At 46.1% G+C, this 23507-nt stretch overlaps 1 protein-coding gene and 1 long non-coding RNA gene across 2 annotated transcripts; one reads left to right on the top strand and one right to left on the bottom strand.

Annotated features, from left to right (window-relative positions):
* Positions 1-5169: 5169 nt before the first annotated feature.
* DDX47 (DEAD-box helicase 47) lies at positions 5170-17968 on the top strand. The gene is made up of 12 exons (XM_084765017.1): positions 5170-5281; positions 5821-5914; positions 7426-7614; positions 7838-7909; positions 8089-8207; positions 9070-9141; positions 9575-9691; positions 10529-10675; positions 11756-11893; positions 14464-14534; positions 15731-15860; positions 17442-17968. The coding sequence occupies exons 1-12, from the start codon at positions 5195-5197 to the stop codon at positions 17571-17573; spliced, it is 1368 nt and encodes a 455-aa protein (XP_084621143.1). The 5' UTR covers positions 5170-5194; the 3' UTR covers positions 17574-17968.
* A 1116-nt stretch (positions 17969-19084) lies between these two features.
* Positions 19085-21102, bottom strand: LOC311587828. Its single transcript, XR_014775983.1, has 2 exons — positions 20537-21102; positions 19085-19142 (listed from the first exon to the last, which is right to left on the bottom strand). It is a non-coding gene; the product is annotated as an uncharacterized lncRNA (long non-coding RNA).
* Between the last annotated feature and the right edge of the window lie 2405 nt (positions 21103-23507).

The raw sequence follows: 23507 nt of genomic DNA, 5'->3' as shown, positions 1-23507 counted from the left end.
TTTTAAGCTAGTGAAGTAAAGCATTTTAATATAGAATGCTAGACTTGTCTTTATGTTAATGCAATTGTAAAAACAGAAGTTCTATTTTGAAAAAAAGTTTAAATATTTTGGCTGTTTAAGACAGGGTCTCACCGGGCGTAGTGGCACACACCTTTAATCCCAGCTCTTGGGAGGCAGAGGCAGACAAACCTTGGTGGGTTCTAGGCTAGCCTGGTCTACAAAGTGAGTCCAGGATAGTCAAGGCTACATGGAGAAACCCTGTCTCAAAAAAATAAAAATAAAAAAATAAAAAATAAAAAAAGACAGGGCCTGATCATATAGCTTTCTGAGTGCTGGAATTACAGACATGTGTTGCCATACTAAGACTTAAAATTGTGTGTGTGTGTGTGTGTGTGTGTGTGTGTGTGTGTGTGTGTATGTGTGTCAGAGAGAGCACATAAACACATAATTGTCTGAAGCCATAAAAACTTTCCAGAATAAGATAACAATTAATTTCTCAGATTCTTTTGCATCCAAGGTGTCATTTTAGGCTTGTTTTGCCCCATATCAGTTTTAGAATTTATTTAGATTTCCTTTCTAACCATTCTTATTGTTCTGAAAATACAGGATATGACAGGGCTCAGTTACGAGAATGGGCCGCTCTTGTTTCCGTGACCAGAATATATATATATATCCAAACTGCTCTAGGCCTGTGGGAATGCGCAAGCACTCAGCACTCTCAGGTGACATGGGCATTGCTCTTTGGAACACACCAGTGGTCACCCAGTAGTTTGACATACATGCTGTCCTAGGGTAGGTGCTAGTTGAAGGCCTATCTCTTGCCTGCAGGTCATAGACCAGGAAATAGAGCCACGTAGATACTGTCGTCACCGCAGGACACATGGCCCTGGGTGCCTTCAGGAAGTCTTAAAAATAGCCTGTGTCTGAATTATCCAAGAATAGACAAAAAGAATCCTTGCTTGACTAAAATGGAGCAGTTCCCCCACCCCAGAGACAGGGTTATGCTGTATAACCTCAGCTGTCCTGAAACTTTCTCTATAGATCAGGTTGGCCTTGAACTCAGTGATCTACCTGCCTCTACCTCCTGAGCCTTGCTATTAAAGGCAGACACCATCATATCCAGTTTATTTTATTTTTTTGAGACAGAGTCTTTATATATAGCCTAGCCTTGAACTCACAGTCTTTCTGCCTCTGAGTGTAGCTGTGCAGGCGGAAGCTGGGGTAAAGTCACTTCAGTGAGCTTACTGGTGTTGACTGTGGTGGCCTTTAATTCTAGCACTAGGGAGGCAGAGGCAGCTGAGTCTTTGTGAATTTTCTGCGAGTCTGAGGCCAGTTGGGCCTATACAGTGAGTTCCAGGCCAGTGTGGGAGAGAGAGAGAGAGAGAGAGAGAGAGAGAGAGAGAGAGAGAGAGAGAGAGAGAGAGAGAGAGAGAGAAGAGAATATTAAAAAAAACAAAACAAAACAGAAAAGTTACGTGTGGGACCTCAAGCAGGTTGGATTCCGGCTTGATTCTTGTGACCTTTCCATATGATCCTGGACACAGCTCTTTTCCCTGTGGGCTTTAAGTTCTTCACTGGCCAAGTAAGAAGAATGAAAGAATGAGTTCCTCAGGAGGTCTGCGGAACAGCGGACTAGAGGAGGAAAGGACCCCACTAGAGCGGTGGGTGGATCTTCTTCAGGGTGACTCAGTTCCCTCTTTTCCTTGACTGACCTGGTTCCCAAGCATGGCAGCGCACACCTGTCTTCCCTGCCTTTGGCAGGAGGAGACAGGAGTTTAAGGTCAGCCTCTGATACACAGGATGTTTGAGACAGACCATGATGGATACATGAGATGCTGAATAAAATAGAAAGTACAAAACTTAGAGTGTAGTCCTGGCCAGAGTGCCCTTGGCTTTTTTTGCTAGCCAACCACATGCTATGACTGCCCCGCAGCGTCCATGTTGGGCTGGCCTGTTTTATACGGGGTGGGAGTGGGTGGGTGGGGTGGGGGTGTTACTTCTTTCTTTCTTTTTTTGTTTTTTGTTTTTGTTTTGTTTTTTGAGACAGGGTTTTTCTGTGTAGCCTTGGCTGTCCGGGACTCGCTTTGTAGACTAGGCTGGCCTCGAACTCACAGTGATCTGCCTGCCTCTGCCTCCCGAGTGCTGGGGTTAAAGGCGTGCGCCACCATGCCCGGCTCCTTTCTTTTAACTTGGAGTGAAAAAGAAGCAAACAAACCAAATTAGAGGACACAGCTGATTCTGCAGAACTGTGTGGGGAAGGGGAGAACCCCACTCTCCAAAACAGCAGTTATCAGCCAGTGAGTCTCTGGGGCTGAACCACCTTTATACAGGGGTTGCTTATCAGATACCTTGCATATCAGACATTTACAGACATGTAGCAGAATTATAGTTATGAAGTATCAGTGAAAGACTTTATGGTTGGGGTGTTGTAACCTGATTAAAACTGTAGCTCCTCTTTTAATCCCTGCTTTCCTCTCCCCTGCTCCCCCCCCCCCCCTTGATTTTTAAGACAGGGTTTCTCTGTGTGGCCTTGGCTGTCCTGGAGTCGCTTTGTAGACCAGGCTGGCCTTGAACTCACAGTGACTCGCCTACCTCTGCCTCCCGAGTGCTGGGATTAAAGGCGTGCGCCACCACACCAGGCTCCTTCTTTCGTCTTTAATATAACAGGAGCCATTTTGTTTTTTAAGTCTCCATTTTGATCATAAAATGAATTTAAGTTCAGTTTCTGGGGCTCCACTTCCTAGGAGCTTGAACAGCCTTTTACAATTCAATACTTGTCAAACATTCTGCTTGAATTAATGATATATGTTTTACTCAAACAAAACCATAATACCCTGCTATGTTCCTTTCTCCCGGAATGATGGGGAACTGGAAAGTCCCCAAACTAATCTTTGCCAGTCAGCTTAAAATGCTTTGTCTCCCTATCTGGATACATTGTGGAAAAAAAAAATCAATTCTTCTTGTGTTTAGCTAATCAAAATGATGTAATGCTGCCATCCCCCTTGCTTTCCACCTGGTTACCTGTTTGTTATCTGGTTATGGTGTTTTCTTATAAAAGCCTGCCTTAAAAAGCAGACAGTGGTACCCGAGTCCACTGTGTCCCTGGCCATGGTCAGTCTCTGGGTGTTGCATTCTAACAAACCATCAGTATCTTACTGAGATTGGTGCTTGAGCGGTTTGGGAGGCAGCTCTTGTATGATAACATGGTGGGGGGGTCACCACAACATGAGGAACTGTATTAAGGGGTCGTAGCATTAGGCAGGTGGAGAGCCACTGCTAAGGAAACAGCCAGAGAAACCCCTCCATTCTCCCATGGTGCCCAGTCCTAATAATTTGCAGAGTTTCACTTCACCAGGCAGCATGTACTTAGCGTCTACTTTGTCTCTACAACCAGGGAAACAAAGATCCTCTCTTGTCTCTGTGGTGGTCTTCTTTCCCCCAGTTTTCTTTCTGGAGACTAGCTTCATGTGGGTGAGAGGGGACCTTTTTTTTTTTTTTCTTTAAATTTAATTTTGTTTTGTTTTTTGTTTGTTTTGAGACAGGGTTTTTCTGTGTAGTGAACTCACTCTGTAGATCAGGCTGGTCTTGAACTCAGAGATCCTTGTGCCTCTGCCTCCCCAGTGCAAGGCTTAAAGGTGTGTGCCGCCATGATGGGCTAAGAGCATCATGTTAACTACGAGGATCATGTTAGCTTCCTGCCCCAACTTTTTCGTATGTTCAGGATGACTCCCCAAACCCTATACATTTAATCACGAGCCCTGAAGGATCTGGCCCGCATCCACCTTTCCAAGTCTCACTACCGGCTTTGTTGTTGTAGACAGTCACTTGGCTCCTACATTGGGGTCTTCTGAGGCTTGTGTGTGAAGGATATCAAGTGTTGAGGTTCTGTCAAAGCTCAGCCCCTCACTCCCGTGCCTTTTCTATTTATTCTTTCACTTCCTGTTCTTTGGTTTCTGAGTTCTTTGGTTCCAACTTCTGCATTCAGTTTCTCTCCCACCCCTGGCAATCATCACAGACTTTTTCAAATGTAGTTTCTTTTTATTTTATTTTATTTTATTTTTTGTGTGTGTGTTTTCCAAGACAAGGTTTCTCTTGTCGTGCAGCCTGTCCTGGTCCTTGTAGACCAGGCTGGCCTCGAACTTAGAGATCTGCCTGCCTCTGCCTCCCACGTGCTGGGATTTCAAGTGTAGTTTCTGCTTCTTTTTGCTTACATACCTATGTATATAAATTTTTTTTTTTGAAACAGGGTTTCACTAAGTAGCCCTGGCTGTTCTGGAACCTGATATGTAGACGGGCTAGCCTCAGCTTCACAGAGATCCACCTGGCTCTGACTTCTGAGCGATGGGATTAAAGGCTGGGCCACCACTCTCAATCTTAGTTCCATTTTTTTTTAATCTATGTTTTCCCCACAAAGCCTCAGGACCTGCAGCCCTAACTACTGTTAAGGGTATGTTTGACATACCTACACACATTTTAACATCACACTCTGCCAGAGAAAGGGATACCCAATCGTTTCTAAGGCCTCCATTTCAGAAAGGCGCTGCTTTGAACATCTCACACACTGAGAACCCTGTGCACTTGCAGGCAAAGGGCATACAACATACATGGTAGACTGTCAGTTGCCAAATATATGAAGTAATGAATAAATAGTATTGTGATATGCATGCGTTTACGTTTCTATAGTTAAAAAAGTGAAGCTGGATGATGGTGGCACACATCTTTAATCCCAGGACTCAGGGAGGCAGAGGCAGAGGGATCGCTGTGAGTTAGAGGCGGGTTTAAAGCAAGTCCAGGATAGCCAAGGCTACACAGAGACCATGTCTCAAAAAAAAAAAAAAAAGAAAAAAGAAAAAAGAAATGCAAAGGGAAAACAGAAAAGGCTCTAGAAAGCCTAAGCTACAGAATAAGATCCTGCCTCAAGAAACCAAAAAAAAAAAAAAAAAAAAAAAGATAGGGGCAGAGACCCAAAGGGCAGCAGAAAGTGATGGGCAGGTCATCAGCCACTTCTCTTGGTTCGTTTCAATAGGCACACAGGCTTCTAGCCATTACTGTTTTCCAAAGCTCCACCTGTGTGGGCGCTGCAACGCCAGAACAGCCAGCAGGGGGCGTTCAGAATATGCACTCTAGGAAAGAGTGAAACTACATTTCCCAGCACGCCATGCGCTGTGCCTCACTTCCGGAACCCACGGGCAAGATGGCGGCCGACGAGTCGCACGATTCCCCCACAGAAACGCTTGAGACAGCTGCGGAAGAGGAGGAAGCTAAAACATTTAAAGACCTGGTGAGAATGGGTGATGCTAGTATTTATTTTGTGGTGCTGGCGTTAGGCGTACCCAGGGTTGTAATTCTTTACATCCCAGCCTGTAGTGTATTAAAAACACCTTGAGGCCTAGCTTAGGCTTTCTTCAGACTGTTAGAAACTCGGGATCTCTTCACGGTCCTTCGGTACATTTGCCTTGTGAGTCCTGAGTGCCCCGCATTTGCTTTTCTTTGCACTTAGTGTAGAACCGTGTGTTATCTAGGTCACCCGTGACCTCATCACAAGAGGCAAGTTGTTAGGTAGGGTCTGTGCCTCACTTTACACAGGTGTAAACTGGGTACAGTAATAACTAGCCACGTGTCACAACTGTTTTGACGTTTAAATGAGATACTATGTGTGAATGAGTTGGCACAGCCCCTAGTCACAAGGAGCTGTCGTGTCGGTTCTGAGGTGCAGTGCCATCTCAAGTTTAAAGGGCTACTGGTGCCCATAAAGGCATTTAACAATGGAAGGAAGTCAGGATGTATGCTATACTAAAGTATGGTTTTCTGAATTCAAAGGGCGTGACAGATGTATTGTGTGAAGCGTGCGACCAGTTGGGATGGGCAAAGCCCACCAAGATCCAGGTTGAAGCTATTCCTTTGGCCTTGCAAGGTAGGTTGAAATTAAATCTGCGAGTTGGTACAGATTCAGGGTGAAGTCATATCACGTTCAAGAGCTACTGCTGGCACATGTCAAGTGAAATAAAGATGTAATCTCTACCTGGGTATGACAGGACTGCTCGTGTGTTTTTGAAACTGAAGAGCCAGAGGCAGGAGGATAGCTGCAAGACTTTGCCATAAATCAGTCAGTCAGTCAATCAGTCAGTCACTCAAGCAAGCAAGCAAGCCAGGCCTGATGATGGTGGAAGCATCTACCATCTGGGAGGTCGGACACTAGAGTTAGGGACGGAGGGATGACAGCTTTAACTGCCCAGAAGGCTCTGCTGTCTGAATTTGCATGGCAGATCCTGGCTAAGTGATTATGCTCCAAGAGGTGGGAACTAAGCCACCAGACAGCCAGGTGTGGTCACGCCTTTAATCCCAGCCTGGTCTACTAAGTGAGTTCCAGGAAAGCCAGGGCTGTTACACAGAGAAGCCTTGTCTCGAAAAACCAAAAAGAAAAAGAAAAAGAATCCATCATACTTAATCTGTAGCTTTGAACACCCTTGGTCACTCTTTCTTGAAGTTATGATCTTTAATTTCTTTTTTTGTTTGGTGGTTTTTTGGTTTTTCAAGACAGGATTTCTCTGTGTAATAGCTCTGGCTGTCCTGGAACTCACTGTGTAGACCAGGCTGGCCTTGAACTCACAGAGATCCATCTGCCTCTGCCTCCCAAGTGCTGGGATTAAGGGCGTGCGCCACCACCGCCTGGCCATCTTTAATTTCAAAACAGTATTTCATTCTCCTGTCTCTGTAGCTGCTCTGCTTCTTTTCCTTTGCTTTATAATACTGATTCTGTCATCGTCCTTGTTCTAAACAACTGGGGTCTATTAGAATTTTCAGGCGTGGAAGCCAGGTGATGGGAATACAACATCTTTAAATCCCAATACTCGGGAGGCAGGGGTTTGTGGATTTCCAAGTGTGAGGTCAGCCTGGTCTACAGAGTAAGTTCCAGAACAGCCTGTTTTTTCAAAACCTTGTTTTGAAAAAAACAAAAACAAAAACAAAACAAAGCAAAAAGAATTTTTAGGTGTGGGATGTAAGGACAGACAGACAGACAGACACTCTTCATAGATGTTTGTGCCCCTTGGGAATTGCTAACCAGATGGAAATTCATGGCTCCCATGTATTGCTAGTGTGTGTGTGTGGTGGGGGGGGGGGGAGGAGACACGAGAACACAGGTAAACAGACTGGTCTTGGACTCAGAGATCCCCCTGCCTCTGCATCCCAAGTGCTGGGATTAAAAGCACAGGTCACTACTGCCCAGCTTAAACATATTTTTGTATTGTCCTATCATTGAATTTTAGCTTATCTGGGGTATAGGTCCTACATCTTTCATTGAGTTTTTCTAATTAAAGGCTACCCTGTGTCCAGCACTGTGTTACTATAAAACACTTCAGAGGAGCTCAGCGGGTATTTTTTTTGTATTAGAGTTTAGTTTAGTTTAATTTTTTTTTCTTCCAGGTCGTGATATTATTGGATTGGCAGAAACAGGATCTGGAAAAACAGGCGCCTTTGCTTTGCCCATCCTGAATGCGCTGCTGGAGACTCCCCAGCGTTTGTTTGCCCTGGTTCTCACCCCTACTCGAGAGTTGGCCTTTCAGATCTCTGAGCAGTTCGAGGCGCTGGGGTCCTCTATTGGAGTGCAGTGTGGTAAGGGTCTGAGAGGAGCAGAGCACTGGGGAGGGAGTGGGGAAGGATTGATGGCGGTGTGTGTGTGTGGGGGGCGTGTGGGTTGAGGGGGGGATGGCACAGTAAGCACCTTATTGACCTAAGGACAAGCTGCTGCGTTTAGTTTTATAAACATCTAGCATTGGCTCCAAGGTGCTCAGTGAGAAGATTAAGAATTGATTTCCCGTTTGCTTTGTTTCTGTAGCTGTCATTGTTGGTGGAATTGACTCAATGTCCCAGTCACTAGCCTTGGCCAAAAAACCACATATAGTAATAGGTGAGTCACTGACAAAGGTAAACACCGCCATGACCGCATGGGTTGGAGAAAGTCTGCCGTGTTGGGTGGCCCTTGGGGTGTGTACCTGTGGCTCTGCTTACCTTTTCTGTGTCTTGTTGTTTGTGGGGAGGAGACCACTTTCTTACCTTTGGCCCTTTGTCCTCAACCTTTCTTGGCAGCCACTCCTGGCCGACTGATTGACCACTTGGAAAATACCAAAGGCTTCAACTTACGAGCTCTGAAGTACCTGGTCATGGATGAAGCTGACCGGATACTGAACATGGATTTTGAGACAGAGGTGAGTCTCTAGCATCGGTCCTCCCCAGGCTTCTCTGCTCCTTGCTTTCAAACTGGTTTGGTTCCTGTGCCCCTGTGTCTGTAGAGCACATGCCAGCCGCAGTGAGCAGTAGCATGCCCGCTGCTGTTCTGCATTCTTGGTGCCTCTCGTGACTGACTGCAGAGGTCAGAAGTGCCAAACCCACAGCTCCTATTTCATTTGGTTAGTTGTTCTGTGTGCCTGCTGTGTTTTCACTTGACCTTGTTTACTTAGTTGAGTAATTTTTTTATTTTTATTTTTTGCTTTTGTTTTTTTGTTTGTTTTTCTTTTTTTTCCCCCCGAGACAGGGTTTCTCTATGTTATCTTCGACTCGCTTTGTAGGCCAGGCTGGCCTTGAACTCACAGCGATCCACCTGCCTCTGCCTCCCAAGTGCAGGGATCAAAGGCCTGCACTACCACGCCTGGCAGCTTTTGTTTTTCAAGACAGGGTTTCTCTGTGTCATCCTGCCTGTCCTGGACTCACTTTTTAAACCAGGCTGGTGTTGATCTCACTGCATTCTGCCTGCCTCTGCCTCCCAAGTGCTGGGATTAAAGTCATGCACTACCATGCCCAGCTTTGGCCTTTTTCTTAATTTAGCCTTAAATTGTTCTTTTCTTTGAATGGCATTTGAAAAACATATCTTGTCTGGTATAAAAGTAACCTCACTAAATTCTAGCTGAAAATTGGAATTGTAGTTTAAATTCTTAAACCTCAAGAGTTTGCTTTCTCAGTGCAGGCCCATCCCCCTATCCCCATGTGCTCCTGTCACATACATGCACATGCAGAGGAGAATCTGTGGGCCTCTAGTCTAAATGCACCTGCATTCTTTCCTGTGTGCCTCAGGTCGACAAGATCCTCAAAGTGATTCCCCGAGATCGGAAAACATTTCTCTTTTCTGCTACCATGACCAAGAAGGTGAGATTTGCTTGAACTCCTGTTTTCCTCTTTATAAGATCAGACATATAAACAAGAGCAGGTGACTCTCAGCTTCAGGCCAGCTGGTCTTTGTGGTAAGACCCTGCCCTCATAAAACCAAAAAATTAATTAATTAGTGAATTTAAAAAAGTGATGTACAAGCCAGGTGTGGTAGTGTATTCTGGCCACTTGGGAAGCTGAGCCAGGAGGATCACAAGGCCTGTGTGGACCACAGAGCACGTTCAGCGCCAGCCTGGGTGCCTTAGGGGGACCCTGTCTCAAAGTAGAAAGTAAACCCGGGGCTGGAGACATAGCTAGTAACAGAACAGTTGCTAACTTGGGTGAGGCCCTGGGTTTGGTCTCCAGCATGTGTGCTATAAAAATAAAAACAAGCATTTAGGAATTGATGTGTTATCCTATTTTCTCTCTTTAGGTGCAAAAACTTCAGCGTGCAGCTCTCAAGAACCCTGTGAGATGTGCCGTTTCTTCTAAGTACCAGACTGTTGAGAAGCTGCAGCAGTATTACCTTTTTATTCCCTCTAAATTCAAGGTAAAGTGTTGACTTTGTCATTGCTGCCATTCCTGTCCTCACCAAGGCATCTGGGAATGTGTCAGCTCTTGACCAGCTGAGAGCTGTGTGGCCGGCGTGTTTATTTTAGATAAGTGAACATGCCAGGAATTCACAGCGCAAAGCGGAAGTGAGAGCCCTGACACAGTGATCTGTTCCTCCCCAGACCCCCCTGCCGTCCACTTCTTTCACCGGCTTCTTTCACGGCTACTTTGAAATCACTTTGTTTGGTTACTGAGGACAGGTCTTGTGTGTGACCTCAGGATGCATTGGGGTGCTTGTTTCACAGAGCTCATAGTAGCCGACCAGGTGTGCAGTGTAGGCCTGTATTCCCAGAACTGGGAACTGGATGTAAGAAGGTCGCTGTAGGTTCAAGGCCAGCCTGGGCCTCATAGTAAATTTGAGGCCAGTTTGGACTACATAGTGAGACCTGCCACAACCAGCACAGATTTTAGGGATTGACCTAGGTGGGGCAGCTGGGAGTTAAGTACAGGCACAGCAAAGCTGGGCTGTGCACTCTGATGGGCCTCTGAGCCTGACCACGGAAGGCTTGCTGTTCCCATGGCTCAGAGGCATTGGTGACCTCGTGGTCATTTTCAAGTCAACAAGAACTGAAGACTTCCATCTGCTCCTTATACATTCACTCAGGGATCCTCCCCTCCCTACAGAGACCTTGTCCACAAGCATGGGGAGTAGCAGGGAAGTGTAAAGTTCAAAGCTGGTGGTTTGGGTAATTGAGACACCCTTACAGGCTTGGAGTTTCTCTACGTGTTGCTGGGTCTCCAACCCTTCTTCCATGTACCTTGTTTTATGATGTAGGATACCTACCTGGTGTATATTCTCAATGAATTGGCTGGCAACTCCTTTATGATATTCTGCAGCACCTGTAACAACACCCAGAGAACGGCTTTGCTCCTCCGAAACCTCGGGTTCACTGCCATCCCCCTCCATGGGCAGATGAGTCAGGTAAGAGTTATCTGACAGGGACTGCACACCCTGAGTTGGTCGATGAGTGCAGCAGACAGAGAGCACCAGTGCCCACTGTGTAATCCTAACTTTATGGGCATCAATGCTCACTGCACACTCCTAATCTTACTATGTGCTTTGATGCATTGCTTTGTAAGCTTGCTTTCTCGTTTTCAGACAGCAAGTGGGTCAGGTTAGAATTTTTCTTAGATAGGCCTGGTGAGTTGGCTCCACTGGTAAAGTACTTGTGGGTAAGCATGAGGCCTTGTTTGAGCCCCAGAGACACCCAGAGCTCGGTATAGTGGCATGTGCTTGTAACCCCAGCGTCCTGGAGCTCAGTTGAGCCAGCTTAGCCCAAGTTAGTGAGCTTCAGGTCAGTGAACAGGAGCTGTTGTGACCTGTGGTGCTGGGAATCAGATCTTCTGGAAGAGTAGACATCTCTCCCTCCCAAGGGAAGAGTCTTCAGAAGATTGTCAAAACACCAAGGGTGTCCTCTGGCCTCCACATACATGTTAATGTGCATACTTATGTGCACCTGTGTATACATGTGATCATGTGTACACAAAAGAATATTTCATAGGTAGTTGGCTGGTTTGTAAGCTTTTCAGTCAGTATATTAGCAGTGAATCTCTATGGACTGTTAATAAGGTTTTTTTTTAATTGTATTTTTGATGTGTTAAAAAACAATCCTTATTTTGTGTTATAATATGTGGCTTCAATCTTAAGTATTTTTTGTTGTTTCTATATTTGTTTTGACTGTGAAGCCCCAGCCTGGACTTAGAAGGGAAAACTATAAAAAATAAAAAAGTAATTTCCTGCTGGGCGTGGTGGCAAACGTCTTTAATCCCAGCACTCGGAAGGCAGAGGTAGGTGGATCTCTGTAAGTTTGAGACCAACCTGCTCTACAAAGAGAGTCCAGACTAACCAAGGCTACACAGAGAAACCCTGTCTTAGAAAACAAAACAAAACAAAACAAAAGATTAACTTCTCGTGTTTACTGTGTGTGTGTTCCATGTCGTGTACACCATGATTCCTTCATTTTTCAGAATTAAAGTTTCTCATTTCTTTGCCTCTTCTCAGAGCAAACGCCTTGGATCCCTTAATAAATTTAAGGCCAAGGCTCGGTCTATTCTTTTAGCGACTGATGTTGCCAGCAGAGGTCTGGACATACCCCATGTGGACGTAGTGGTCAATTTTGACATTCCGACTCATTCTAAGGTGAGTTCTGTTGCTGGCTGGACTTCCTAGTTCCAAAATTTATTTGGTAAATAATGTGGGGTTTTTGTTGTTTGTCTTTCCTTAGTTATAATGTAGTGTTTTTGTTAGTGTTTGATACTAGTTCAGTATCAAAAATTGAGAATGTCGTGGGATAGAGATTGTCTTAGTCAGGGTTTTATTGCAAGTTGGGGAGGAAAGGGTTTATTTGACTTACTCTTCCAGATCACAGCCCATCATTGGAGGGAGTCAGGACAGGAGCTGAAGTAGGCCTGGAACCTGGAGGCAGGAGCTGATGCAGAGGCCATGGAGGAGGGCTGCGTACTGGCTTGCTCCCATGGCTTGCTCAGCTGGCTTTCTTATAGAACCCAGGACCACCAGCCCAGGGATGGCACCACCTACCGTTAGCTGGCCCTGCCCCATGGATCACTAATTGAGAAACTGCCTTATAGCTGGCTCTCGTGGAGGCATTTCCTCAACTGAGGCTTCTTCCTCTCTGATGACTCTTTAGCTTGTGTCAAGTTGACACCGAAAACCATCATATGACAGAACACTTGCCTGGCATGCATAAGACTCTGGGATTGGGCTATAGCACCAAATAAAGTAGGCACGGTAGCATAAGCTGTAGTCCTAGCACTCCAGAGGTAGATCAGGACTTCAAGGTCATCATGCCCAGAGACATAGGAAGTTCAGGCTGGCCTGGGCTACTGGAGAGCCTGTCTCAAAAGTAACAACTGAGCAAGCTCTTGACTGATTAGTCGCACCATTTGCACATGCCTATTTGCAGCATTAGCAGATGTGACTGCAAAGGTATCCAGAGAGAATTACTGAACACAGTCCAAGGAAACAAATACAGCAGACGCTGACCATGCCAATCTCGTTTCTTTACAGACACAGCTTAGTGTCTCCGCATTTCTCAGTCTTGGCACTGTTAGCATTTGGATTGTGTAGTCTTTGTCTTGGGAGTCGTTGTTTGCACATAGTATGCTTAGCATTCCTTGAGTCTACTAGACAGTATCTCACACTTTTCTAGTTGTGGCAACCAAAAATGTTCCAGGCATTACCAGATGTCCCCTGGGAGAGGCAGGATCACTGGTGTTGTTTTTCTTGGGTCTTTATTGATTTGTTACAGATAAGTTGCTGTCTTCTTGATTTTCACAACTCCTAAGTTTGGGTGATTGTTTTGAGCCCTGGTTTATAAATAGGAACTAAAGTTCAGAGAGGTGGTGGTGTGTAGATAATTGTGTAGGACCCTAGTGTTGGCTTTGTTTATTAACAATTAAACTTTATTATACAACCCAACTAGCATATACAAGAAGGAAAAAAAAAGGTTAAAGGGACAGAAGATTAAAACCTCCTGGAATCCGTTCGGCAGGACGGGTCCTCAGGTGTCTCAGTCCCACGAGCTGGTCCGGTCCCTTCCTCTCTCTCAGTGCTCCTCTTTCTCTCCTTCTACCTCTTGTTTTTCTCTCCCCCACCTTCCCAGTCATATGCAAAGGGCGGTCCCTTCTCCCTTCCAGGGTCAATTAGGAAAACAATAGCCACGGTGGGGTTCCTAGGTAGGCTTCCTGAATTCCAAGCCCAGGAAGGCTCCAAACAGTCTCTCACAAGGTATTTATGGTGTGCCCCAAGGGTAAAGCCCGCCAAGACTGCTTCCACCTGCAACAAAGCTTAATCTTTCCCACACCCTAGATATCCAGTGTCTATCTGCCTGCCTGCCTTCCTTCCTTCCTTTCTTCCTTCCTTCCTTCCTTCCTTCTCCCTTTCCTTTCCTTTCCTTTCTTATGTATTGTTCATGTATTTTATGCATATGAGTGCTCTGTCTTCATGCACACCAGAAGAGGGGATCAGATCACATTATAGTTGGTTGTGAGCCACCATGTGGTTGCTGGGAATTGAACTCAGGACCTTTGGAAGAGAGGTCAAGTGTTTTTAACCACTGAGCCATCTCTCTAGCCACCAGCCAGTGTTCTTCTGTATTCAGTGTTGCCATAGCCATGAAGATAGCACTGTAGGTTTGTCTTTGTATAAGAGAAAACAGGCATTAGATGAATTTTGTGCCATGGGAATTTAAAAAAAAAAAGAAGAAGCTGGGCGTGGTGGCTCATGCCTGGAATCCTCGCACTCAGGGAGGCAGAGGCAGGCAGATCTCTGAGTTCAAGGCTACCCTGGTCTTTTGTCCAGAACATGTAAGACATGGCCTGGGAAATTTGCTGAGAAATCTACTTTTTTTGTTTGTTTGCTTAAGACAGAGTTTCTCTGTAGTCTTGGCTGTCCTAGACTTTGTAGTCCAGACTAGAATCAAACTCAAAAAGATCCACCTGTCTGTGCCTCTTGGGTACTGAGATTAAGGCTCCCCACCTCTCTTTTTTTTTTTGGAGACAGGATTTCTCTGTCGTAAACAAACAAGCAAACAAGCAAACAAACAAAAAAGAAGTAGATTTCTCAGCAAATTTCCCAGGCCATGTCCTCCATGTTCCAAAGGCATGTGTTTTCTTTGAGAGGTCTATGGCAAGACTTTGCATACATCCCTTCTTAGCCCTGACTGAATTTATTTACCCATTGTGTTCCAGGATTATATCCATCGAGTAGGGCGAACTGCGAGAGCTGGGCGCTCTGGAAAGGCCATCACTTTTGTCACACAGTAAGTAAATCAGCACTGGGGCAGAGCAGTGCTGAGATGAGAGCTCAGCCTCTACCCTTTGCACTACTAATATAGACTGCCTCTCCTGGCTGTGTGTGTGTGTGGGGGGGGGGGGTGCGTGTGCACGCACGGGCGCTCTTGTGCGCATCTTCATATTTGCTCAGTAAGTACTTGACAAACTGAGTCATCTTCTCAACCCTGGTTTTCATATTTCTGAAATGCAAATAACTCTGACCTAATAATGGTAAGATCTATTTTAAGAGCAAAAACAGGAACTTCTGTGGAAGATGTCAGGACACACATATGTCACGCCATACAGAAACACAAGTGGCACCTGCTGCTTCTCTTGGTACTAAAATGGGAGCAGTGAACTTTCTCTTAATTCTAATGACCTAGACTAACTGCCTGACTTTTTTTTTTTTTTTCTGAGACAGGGTTTCTCTGTGTAGCCTTGGCTGTCCTGGACCCACTTTGTAGACCAGGCTGGCCTCGAGCTCACAGCGATCCGCCTGCCTCTGCCTCCCGAGTGCTGGGATTATAGGCGTGCACCACGATGCCTGGCTTTCTGCGTGACCTTTTAACTTTTTATTTTTAATGCATTTTTAACTTTTCATCTTTTACTTTTTAGTTCATATGGATATTTTGCCTGCATGCGTGTCTGTGTAGCAGAGACCAGAAGAGGTTGTCAGATCCAGGGGCTGGAGTTACAGACAGTTATAAGCTACCATATGGGCATTGGGAATTGAGCCATGTTCCTCTGAAAGAACAGTTGGTCCTCTTAACCAGCAAGCCATCTGTCCAGCCCCATTTTAAAAAGTTTATTCTTTGCAAATTTCACACATGTACACTCTGTATCTTGATCATAGTGTCCCCCCCCCCCCCCCCCCCCCCCGCCAATTCCCCCTTCTTGCTCCTGCTCCCTCTCCCTTCATGTCCTCCTCTTTGTACAACCTGCTGTAGTGCTGCTGTGTATGAATGCGTGCGGGACCCCTAGTGCTTTTCCTTGAGTAAATATTACTGTGGGTAATTTCCTAGTTGTCCAGGCACAAAGATTGCATTTTTACCTGCATTTGAGAAGGAATCATATATCCAGCATTGCTTAAGACTGGTTAATTCTCTATCATACATGACAAGCGAGGCAGCGGAGATGCTGGCATTACCAGCCCAGCAGAGCCGGAACCATTTTCCTTCCCCAGGTATGATGTGGAACTCTTCCAGCGCATCGAGCATTTAATTGGGAAGAAACTGCCGGTCTTTCCAACACAGGATGAGGAGGTTATGATGCTCACGGAGCGTGTGAGTGAAGCCCAGAGATTTGCCCGAATGGTAAGCTACACACAGTTTCACCAGCCTTTGGTGACCTTACCTGTGCCCAGAGTACAGATGGGCACATGATGGTTGAGGGCTCATGGGAAATCACCACTGATTTGGGTTGGTGTAATCTGACCAGCCTGACCACATTCTCCTCTACCATTCATGTGTCGTGCCCTGCCCCCCAAAAGGTCAGTCTCAAGGTCAGAAGACTAGCTGTGGCTGGAGTGAGCTTGGGCGTTGTTTTGCCTCACCTCTCAGAATCAGTTCCTCAGTGTATTCTGAGCACCACACGAGCTTGTGTCAACTACGAATTTATTAGGAGTAGTGGCAATAGCAGCATGAGAGAAGATTCTAGAGGAACTCTTGCAAGTGCTGTGTGCTTCCTGGAGTGAGCTCTGAAGTGTGGAGGAACTTTGCCTTTGTTGGTTTTTGGATAACTGAGATACAGACTTCCTGTGGTGTTCTGTCCAGTGTGAGTTTTGTTATAAAATGGCTCTCTGTATTGGGGAAGAAAGGTGGATGACACCTGAGGAATGACCAACCCACGGTTGTCCTTTTACCTGCATGAGCACGAATGCTCTCTCGCTCTCTCTCTCTCTCTCTCTCTCTCTCTCTCTCTCTCTCTCTGAAATGGACACACAAGTGCTATCTGTAGTTACATATAATAGCATGTAACTATGGTTCTGGCACTTGTGAAGCTGAGTCAGGGTGATCATTGAGAGTTTCAGACCAGATCTATGCACTGAGAAAAAATATAGAAAGAATTAAAGTAGTAACTGAAGAGGCAAGACCAGGCCCCAGGAAGAACCATTGATAGACAGCATCAAGTTATTTGGGGGGTTTTTTAGTTATAATTAAAACTTACCTAACTATCTGTAACTAGCATTTTTTGTCTTTCACCAAGTATAAGTCCATGTGATCTTTTTTGTGTTTTTTGTTTTTGTTATTTTGGGGTTTTTTTGTTTTTTGTTTTTGTCAGTTTCACCCTCCTGTCCACCGCGTAATCCTTTTGCTCTTCTTGGATTTTTGAGACAGGGTTTTGCTGTGTATCTCAGGCTGGCCTTACACTTACTATGTAGCCCAGGGTGCCCTTGAACTCATGTCCAGCTTCTTGCCTCAGCCTCCCAAGTGCTGGGATTACAGCTGTGCCCACCATGACCAGCACGTGTGCTCATTCTTTAATTCTGCAGGGTTTCATCACGTGTGTAACGTAGCCTACATTAACCAATGTTTGTTTTTCTCTACTTTAGCTAGGCTTGTATTGAATATCCTAGTAGGTATACCTTGGCTTGTTTCCTTAAAGTAAATTTTTACAAGTGAAATTGACCAAGGAGTACACATACAGTCAAAGTTTGAATTCCTACAGAATGCCAGATTGTCCCCTAGAAAAGCTGCAGCAGGTCATGTGACCAGTGGCATCAGTACTCGGATCACTTCTGTGTCCGTCTTATTATTTCCATGCTTTGGTCAGCGTTTTTATTCCTTTGGAGTTGATTCTTATTCTTTGCCGGTAGCCTCTGAGCTGAAGGCAGGGTGAGCCCCCAAGGATGTTATTAACTCATGTTTAATCACATCCTTTTTGCTGTCCCGTAGGAGTTAAGGGAACATGGAGAAAAGAAGAAACGCAAGCGAGAGGACACAGGAGATGATGATGATACGGAGGGTGCTATCGGTGTGAGGAACAAGGTGGCCGGCGGGAAGATGAAGAAGCGGAAAGGCCGCTAGTGGCTTCCAGAGGCGGGGCTTCTGCTGTCCAGCTGTAAAAAGAGATGAAAGGAGGCAGTGAACTCTCCCCTAGTTCTGAGATTCCATCCAGAGACTGCTCGGCCAGCTGGGAGCGTATTCTTCTCTTTGAGGCTTGGAGTGTCTTCGCAGTGGGATGTTTTACAGTGTTGACCCAGGCTTGACTGCTCTCCACTGTGACACAAGCGCCACATGCTCTTCGTACTGCACCTCTCTGCCTTTTCCACGTGCAGGACAAGGGCCTGCTGATGAGGGGCATTGTCTGTAGTTAACTGTAAAGTTTCTAGACTGGGGTGGAAGCCACCTTATCTCAGCTGACTTAAAGCCTGATGTGGAACAATAATTATTATTTTTAAAGATGTATTTTTATGGCCAGGCATGGTGGCACACCCCTTTTAATCCCAGCACTTGGGAGGCAGAGGCAGGCGATCACTATGAGTTCGAGGCCAGCCTGGTCTACCAAGTGAGTTCAGGATAGCCAAGATAACACAGAGAAACCTTGTCTCAAAAAACCAAAAAAAAACCCTTTTATTATTTGTGTGTGTGTCTATGTGTATGTACTTTGTGCAAGTGCCCAGAGGCCGTAGGAGTCAGCTTCCTCTGGAACTAAGGTGGTTGTGAGTTACCCGTGTGGATGCTGAGAATCAAACTCAGGGCCTAGGCTGGGCGTGGTGGTGCGCACCTTTAATCCCGGCACTCAGCTGGCAGAGGCAGGCGGATCGCTGTGTGTTGGGGCCAGCCTGGTCTACAAAGCAAGTCCAGGACAGCCAAAGAGAAACCCTCTCCCTGAGAAATCCTGTGTGTAGGGGACAGTAAGTATATTGTTGTACTTTAGTTGAGGGTGAGCTGTTCATACTGCCCAAACTGGGTCCTCTAGAAGAGCAGTATTCAAATTCCCTGCAGACCTTGCTGTTAACGTGCCATGTAACCCATGGTGACAGGGACCTGTCAGTGTGGCTATATGGCAGGTTAATTGGTTGTCTTTAATTGAATAAGATATTAACATTGTTTGTGTTGGAAAAAAAAAATCAAGAACAAAATGATGGCTGGCTTTGAAAGGGAGTCCTGCTTAAAAGGAAGTTGCATTTTTCTTCTATTGGTGAAGCTGCAAAGGCCTTCAGAACTCTGAATATATTCATTTTTCTGGTTCCTTGGGCTAAATAGGTGGCTAGCAAATCACTCTGTAGACTATGCTGGCCTTGAACTCACCGCCTGCCTCTGCCTCCCAGAGGCAGAGTGCTGGGCCACGATGCTGGGCTAGAAACTGGTTTCTTAACTAATTCCTGTCCCGGATGAGTGCATCAGAAAGGAAGGCCATTCTACAGTTTAACTTCATCCTCTTAGATGGGCACGTGATGTTGTTACTCTTCTATCTGTTATGTTTGAATTCAGATGCAGGGCTGGACCATTTCCAGAGGAGTGTGGTCAAGAGTGTGGCTGCTGTTGAGCTGCTGGGCACCTGGAAGGCACTTAATAATTTTTGTTGGGCCTGGCAGTGGTGGCACACCTTTAATCCCAGCAGAGGCAGGTGGATCTGAGTTCAAGGCCAGCCTGGTCTACAGAGCAAGTTCCAGGACAGCTAGGGCTACACAGAAACCCTGGCTCAAAAAGGACCCCCACCCCAAGAAAAAGTGCAATTTCCAAAGACTGTTTCTCTCAAAGAGAAAAACATTAAGAATGCTAAGTATCAGCCAGTTGTGGTGCCTGTAATCACAGCACTCAGGCAGAGGCAGGTGCATCTCTGTGAGTTTGACACCAGCCTGGTCTACTAAAGTGAGTCCAGGACAGCCAAGGAGAAACCTTATCTTGGGGGGGGGAGGGGGTAAGTATATTGCTGTAGTTTAGTTGAGAGTGGACTATTTATACTGCTCATTGCAATGGTGATAGGGCCTGTGTGCAGGTACACACATGCTTATGAAGAAGCCAGAAGAGAACATCAGGTGCTGTTTTCTTTTACTCTTGCCTTACTCTCTGCAGTATCTGTCTCTCACTGACCCTGCAGCTAGGCTCATGGCCAGCAAGCCCTGGCAGTCCTTGTGTCTGACCCTCACAGCTTGAGGGTTGGGGTGACCATGATCACACCCAGCTTTCTACATGGGTTTTAGGGAACTGAGCAATAAGCCCTCTCACCCACTGAGCCATCTCCCATCCCAGCCTTTTGAATGTGGGTATGTGTGTGAGTGTATGCACATGCGTGTGGAGGTCAGCCTCAAGTGTCATCTTCAGCATCCATCCACTTTGTCTGAAGCAGGGTCTTTCATTGGCCTGGAGTAAGAACATTGATTAAGCTAGGCTCGTTAACCAATGATCCCCAGGGATGCCCTATCTCCTCCACCTCAGCCTAGGATTACAAGCATGTGTCATATTTGGCCTTAAATTTTTTTTAAAATTATGTATACAGTGTTCTGCCTGCATGTATAACTGCATGCAGAAGACAGAAGATCATCTCATTGTAGATGGTTGTGAGCCACTATGTGGTTGCGGGGAATTGAACTCAGGACCTATGGAGGAGTAGCTGGTGCTGTTAACTCTGAGCCATCTCTCCAGCCCCCATATCTGGCGCTGGTTGAACTCAGGTTCTTGTGTGTTCAAAGGAAGCACTTCCCTGAGCTGTCTCTCTAGCTCTGGAGGGGGTCCTTTATACCACAGACGTATCCCAGGAGCAGTGTGTATGGTTAAGGCATCTGTAAGCAAACTAAATAATGCACAGCTTTTTTTTTTTTTTTTTTGAGACAGGGTTTCTCTGTGCAGCCCTGGCTGTCCTGGACTCACCAAGCTGGCTTGGAACTCACAGTGATCCACCTGCCTCTGCCTCCTAAGTGCTGGGATTAAAGTGTGTGCCACCATGCCTGGCACCGCACAGCTTTTGTTTAGTTTGCTCTGAAATTTTTTCAGTTCTTTTTCTTTTTAGCCAGACTCTGATATATCCCAGGCTGGCCTCCAGCTCACTGTGTAGCGGAGGATGACCTTGAATTCCTAATCCTCATATCTGTCCCTCCACTTGCTGGGGTTACAGATGTGTGCCACTAGGCCTGTTTGGGGGATGCTGGAGAGCAAACCCAGGGCTTTGTGTCTGTTAAGTTAGGACTTTGCCAAAGGAGTGACAGCCACATGCTTTGACTTTCATTACTGTTCACAGTGCATTTGAGTGAAGGATGAGTTAGAGCCGTCAGACAAGCCAAAGGAAAGGGGAGGGGAATTACGGGGGCGGAGGGATACTAGAAAGGAATTCTTATGAGTCAGGCACCCTTTGGGGCTAGTTTTCTACTAGTCTACTAGTCTACAAGTCCTGATCGGCTTCTCCAAGGGGCTTTCCTGGCATCTTTATTTTGCACCAATGGATGGCTGGTGGCTGATATTTTCAGTCTGTGAAGAACTTCAGAAGCAAATTGAATTGGCGAATGACTTGGGGCACAGTAAAAAGAGCTTGGAATTATTTTGGTCTGAACTTTTCTTCTAGTCCATGGAACTGAGGTATTTGCATTTTTTTTTTTTTAAGAGTGAGGTGAAGAGGGGGCTGAAAGGTGGCTCAGCAGTTAAGAGCACTGGCTGCTCTTCCAGAAGACCTGGATGCATCAATTCCCAGCACTCACATGGCAGCTCACAATTGTAACTCCTGTTGCAAGGGATCTGACACCCTCATACCTATGCACATAAGTTATTTTTTTTAAAAAAATAGTGCGTGGGGAAATACTGGACATTGACCTATGGCTTCTACACATACACATAGGTGCACACTGGAGAACCAATACATACTACATTCACACACACAATCTGCTGTGCCAGGCCTGGAAGGTGTAGCTTGCTTGTAGTTGTTGCTATGAAGGGCCAAGACTCAATTTGATCGTGTTTATTATTCTTTCTTGGTCTCTCAAAAATGCAACAAACATGCTGGGTGGTAGTGGCGCACACCTTTATCCCAGCACTCTGTAGGCAGAGGCAGGTGGATTGCTGTGAGTTCGAGGCCAGCCTGGTCTACAAAGTGAGTCAAGGACAGCCAAGGATACACACAAACCCTGTCTCGAAAAACCAAAAAAAAAGAAAAGAAAAGAAAAAAAAGCAACAAATATCCCAGAATTTGTCTGGCTCTTCATAGACATCGGGCTCAGAGCCAGAGTTTTCCAGCTTTCCTGCCTGTGAGTTGTCTACCACCTACGTCAGACACCATATACCAAGAACCTCAAAGCCCTGGACGTGGGGCCAGAAAGAACCAGAAGCTGTGGTGTTGGCTGCAGAAAATGAAGGAATCCACCTTATCAGAAGCAGGTAACAAAGCATGCAGGAGGCATGTCCTCAGAAGGAAAGTAGAGACTAGGCAGTTCTGATCCAGCGCTCTCGAGGTGAGACCTAGCCTAGGGTGGGTAATAAAAAGGCGTGAGTCATCCTCTTGGGCTGGAATGACAAGAGACTCGGCCCAAGCACTGGAGAGTCAAGGGTGACCCACACCTGCAATTCCTCTTCATGCCTCACCTGTCTCAAGAATGCACTTAAACTACAGCTAAAAATAACTGCAGAAACTTGAGGTCTGGGAAGTATCGCAAACAGTCACACCTAAGAGTCAAGAGCTGATTTGTGCCAAGATTGAAGACAGGAAGAGGATGGGCTCAGCTGGAGGGCACACAGTCTCCAGGATCCCCCCACCCCCACCCCTGGAGTCTGTTGATACTGTTGAGCTTGTCTTGGTTACTGTTCTATTGCTGTGAAGAGACAGCCTGACCCAGGCAGCTTGTACGAGGAAGCACTTGTTGGGGGCTTGCTTACAGTTTCACAGGTGACCATCATGGCAGGGAGCATGGCAGCAGGCAGGCAGACAGGCATGGTGCTGGAGCAGTGGCTGCGCACCTACGTGTGATCCATAAACAGGAGGCAGAATGAAGGGGACTGGACCTGGTGTCACCTACCCCCAGCGACACACCTCTTCCAACAAGGCCACCTACCCCAGCGACACACCTCTTCCAACAAGGCCACGCCTCCCAATCCTTCCCAAACAGTCCATTCAAATCTAGGAGGGCCGGTCTCCTTCATTCCACCACAGACTCTGCATATGGCCACCTGTTCAGCTGCCTAGTAATCCCAGATGCTAGGAAGAAGAAGCAGGAAGAAGGCCAGGATCAACTGCATAGGTAGTTTGAGGTCAGCCTGGGCTACACGAGACGCCATTTTTTAAAAAAGCCACTGAGATAGCTCAGTATATAAAGGTACTTGCTGCTAAGCCTGAGGGCCTGAGTTTGAGCCCCAGAACCCATATGATAGAGAAAACTGATTCTCAGAAATGGTCCTCTGACCTCCACATGCGTTCTGATGTGTTGCCACCCATCTCTGATAGATATTTTAAAAAAATTTTTAGATTAAAAGATCCAAACAGACAAAAGCATACACACAAAGAAGCAAAACCAAATTTGACTCCAAGTCTCCGACTTCATACTAAGCACGTGATGTGTATATGTATCTCTTTTGTGTATATTATTCCACAGTATACACTCAACGGGCACTTATAGAACAGAAGGTGTCAGCCACCACTGCCTATATTGCCTTTCTGAAATGTGCTCCACATAACAAGTGAGTATTATGCCAATAAGCTTTTCAGAGGGCAACTTAGTTTCCAATTGGCAACAATTAGGAAAGAGAATAATAGACATTTTCGTTTTCACCAGTAGATGGCAGAGGAGGAGAAGCTCTCCCTCACTTCCTCCGTGGGGGCAAAAAACTGAGCACATGATTAATAGCAGGCAGTGAGGAGGTGCAGTGCAGAATCGAAGGGCACAGCGTGTAGTCTGTGAGGCCCACAGTGACTAAGGGGTGGTAATCAGGGTGGGCATGAGAACCACCTGCAGGTATCTGCCAGGGTGTCAGCCTGCAGCAGGACTGCCAGGCTCGGAGTCTTACTTCATTGGTAGAGCTCGCCTTTTCTGCGCA

Source organism: Acomys minous, assembly GCF_964271855.1.
Source record: "Acomys minous genome assembly, chromosome: 17".
Classification (NCBI taxonomy): Eukaryota; Metazoa; Chordata; class Mammalia; order Rodentia; family Muridae; genus Acomys; species Acomys minous.
The sequence above is the reverse complement of the archived record's forward strand: the minus strand, read 5'-3'. Positions and strand labels throughout refer to the sequence as shown.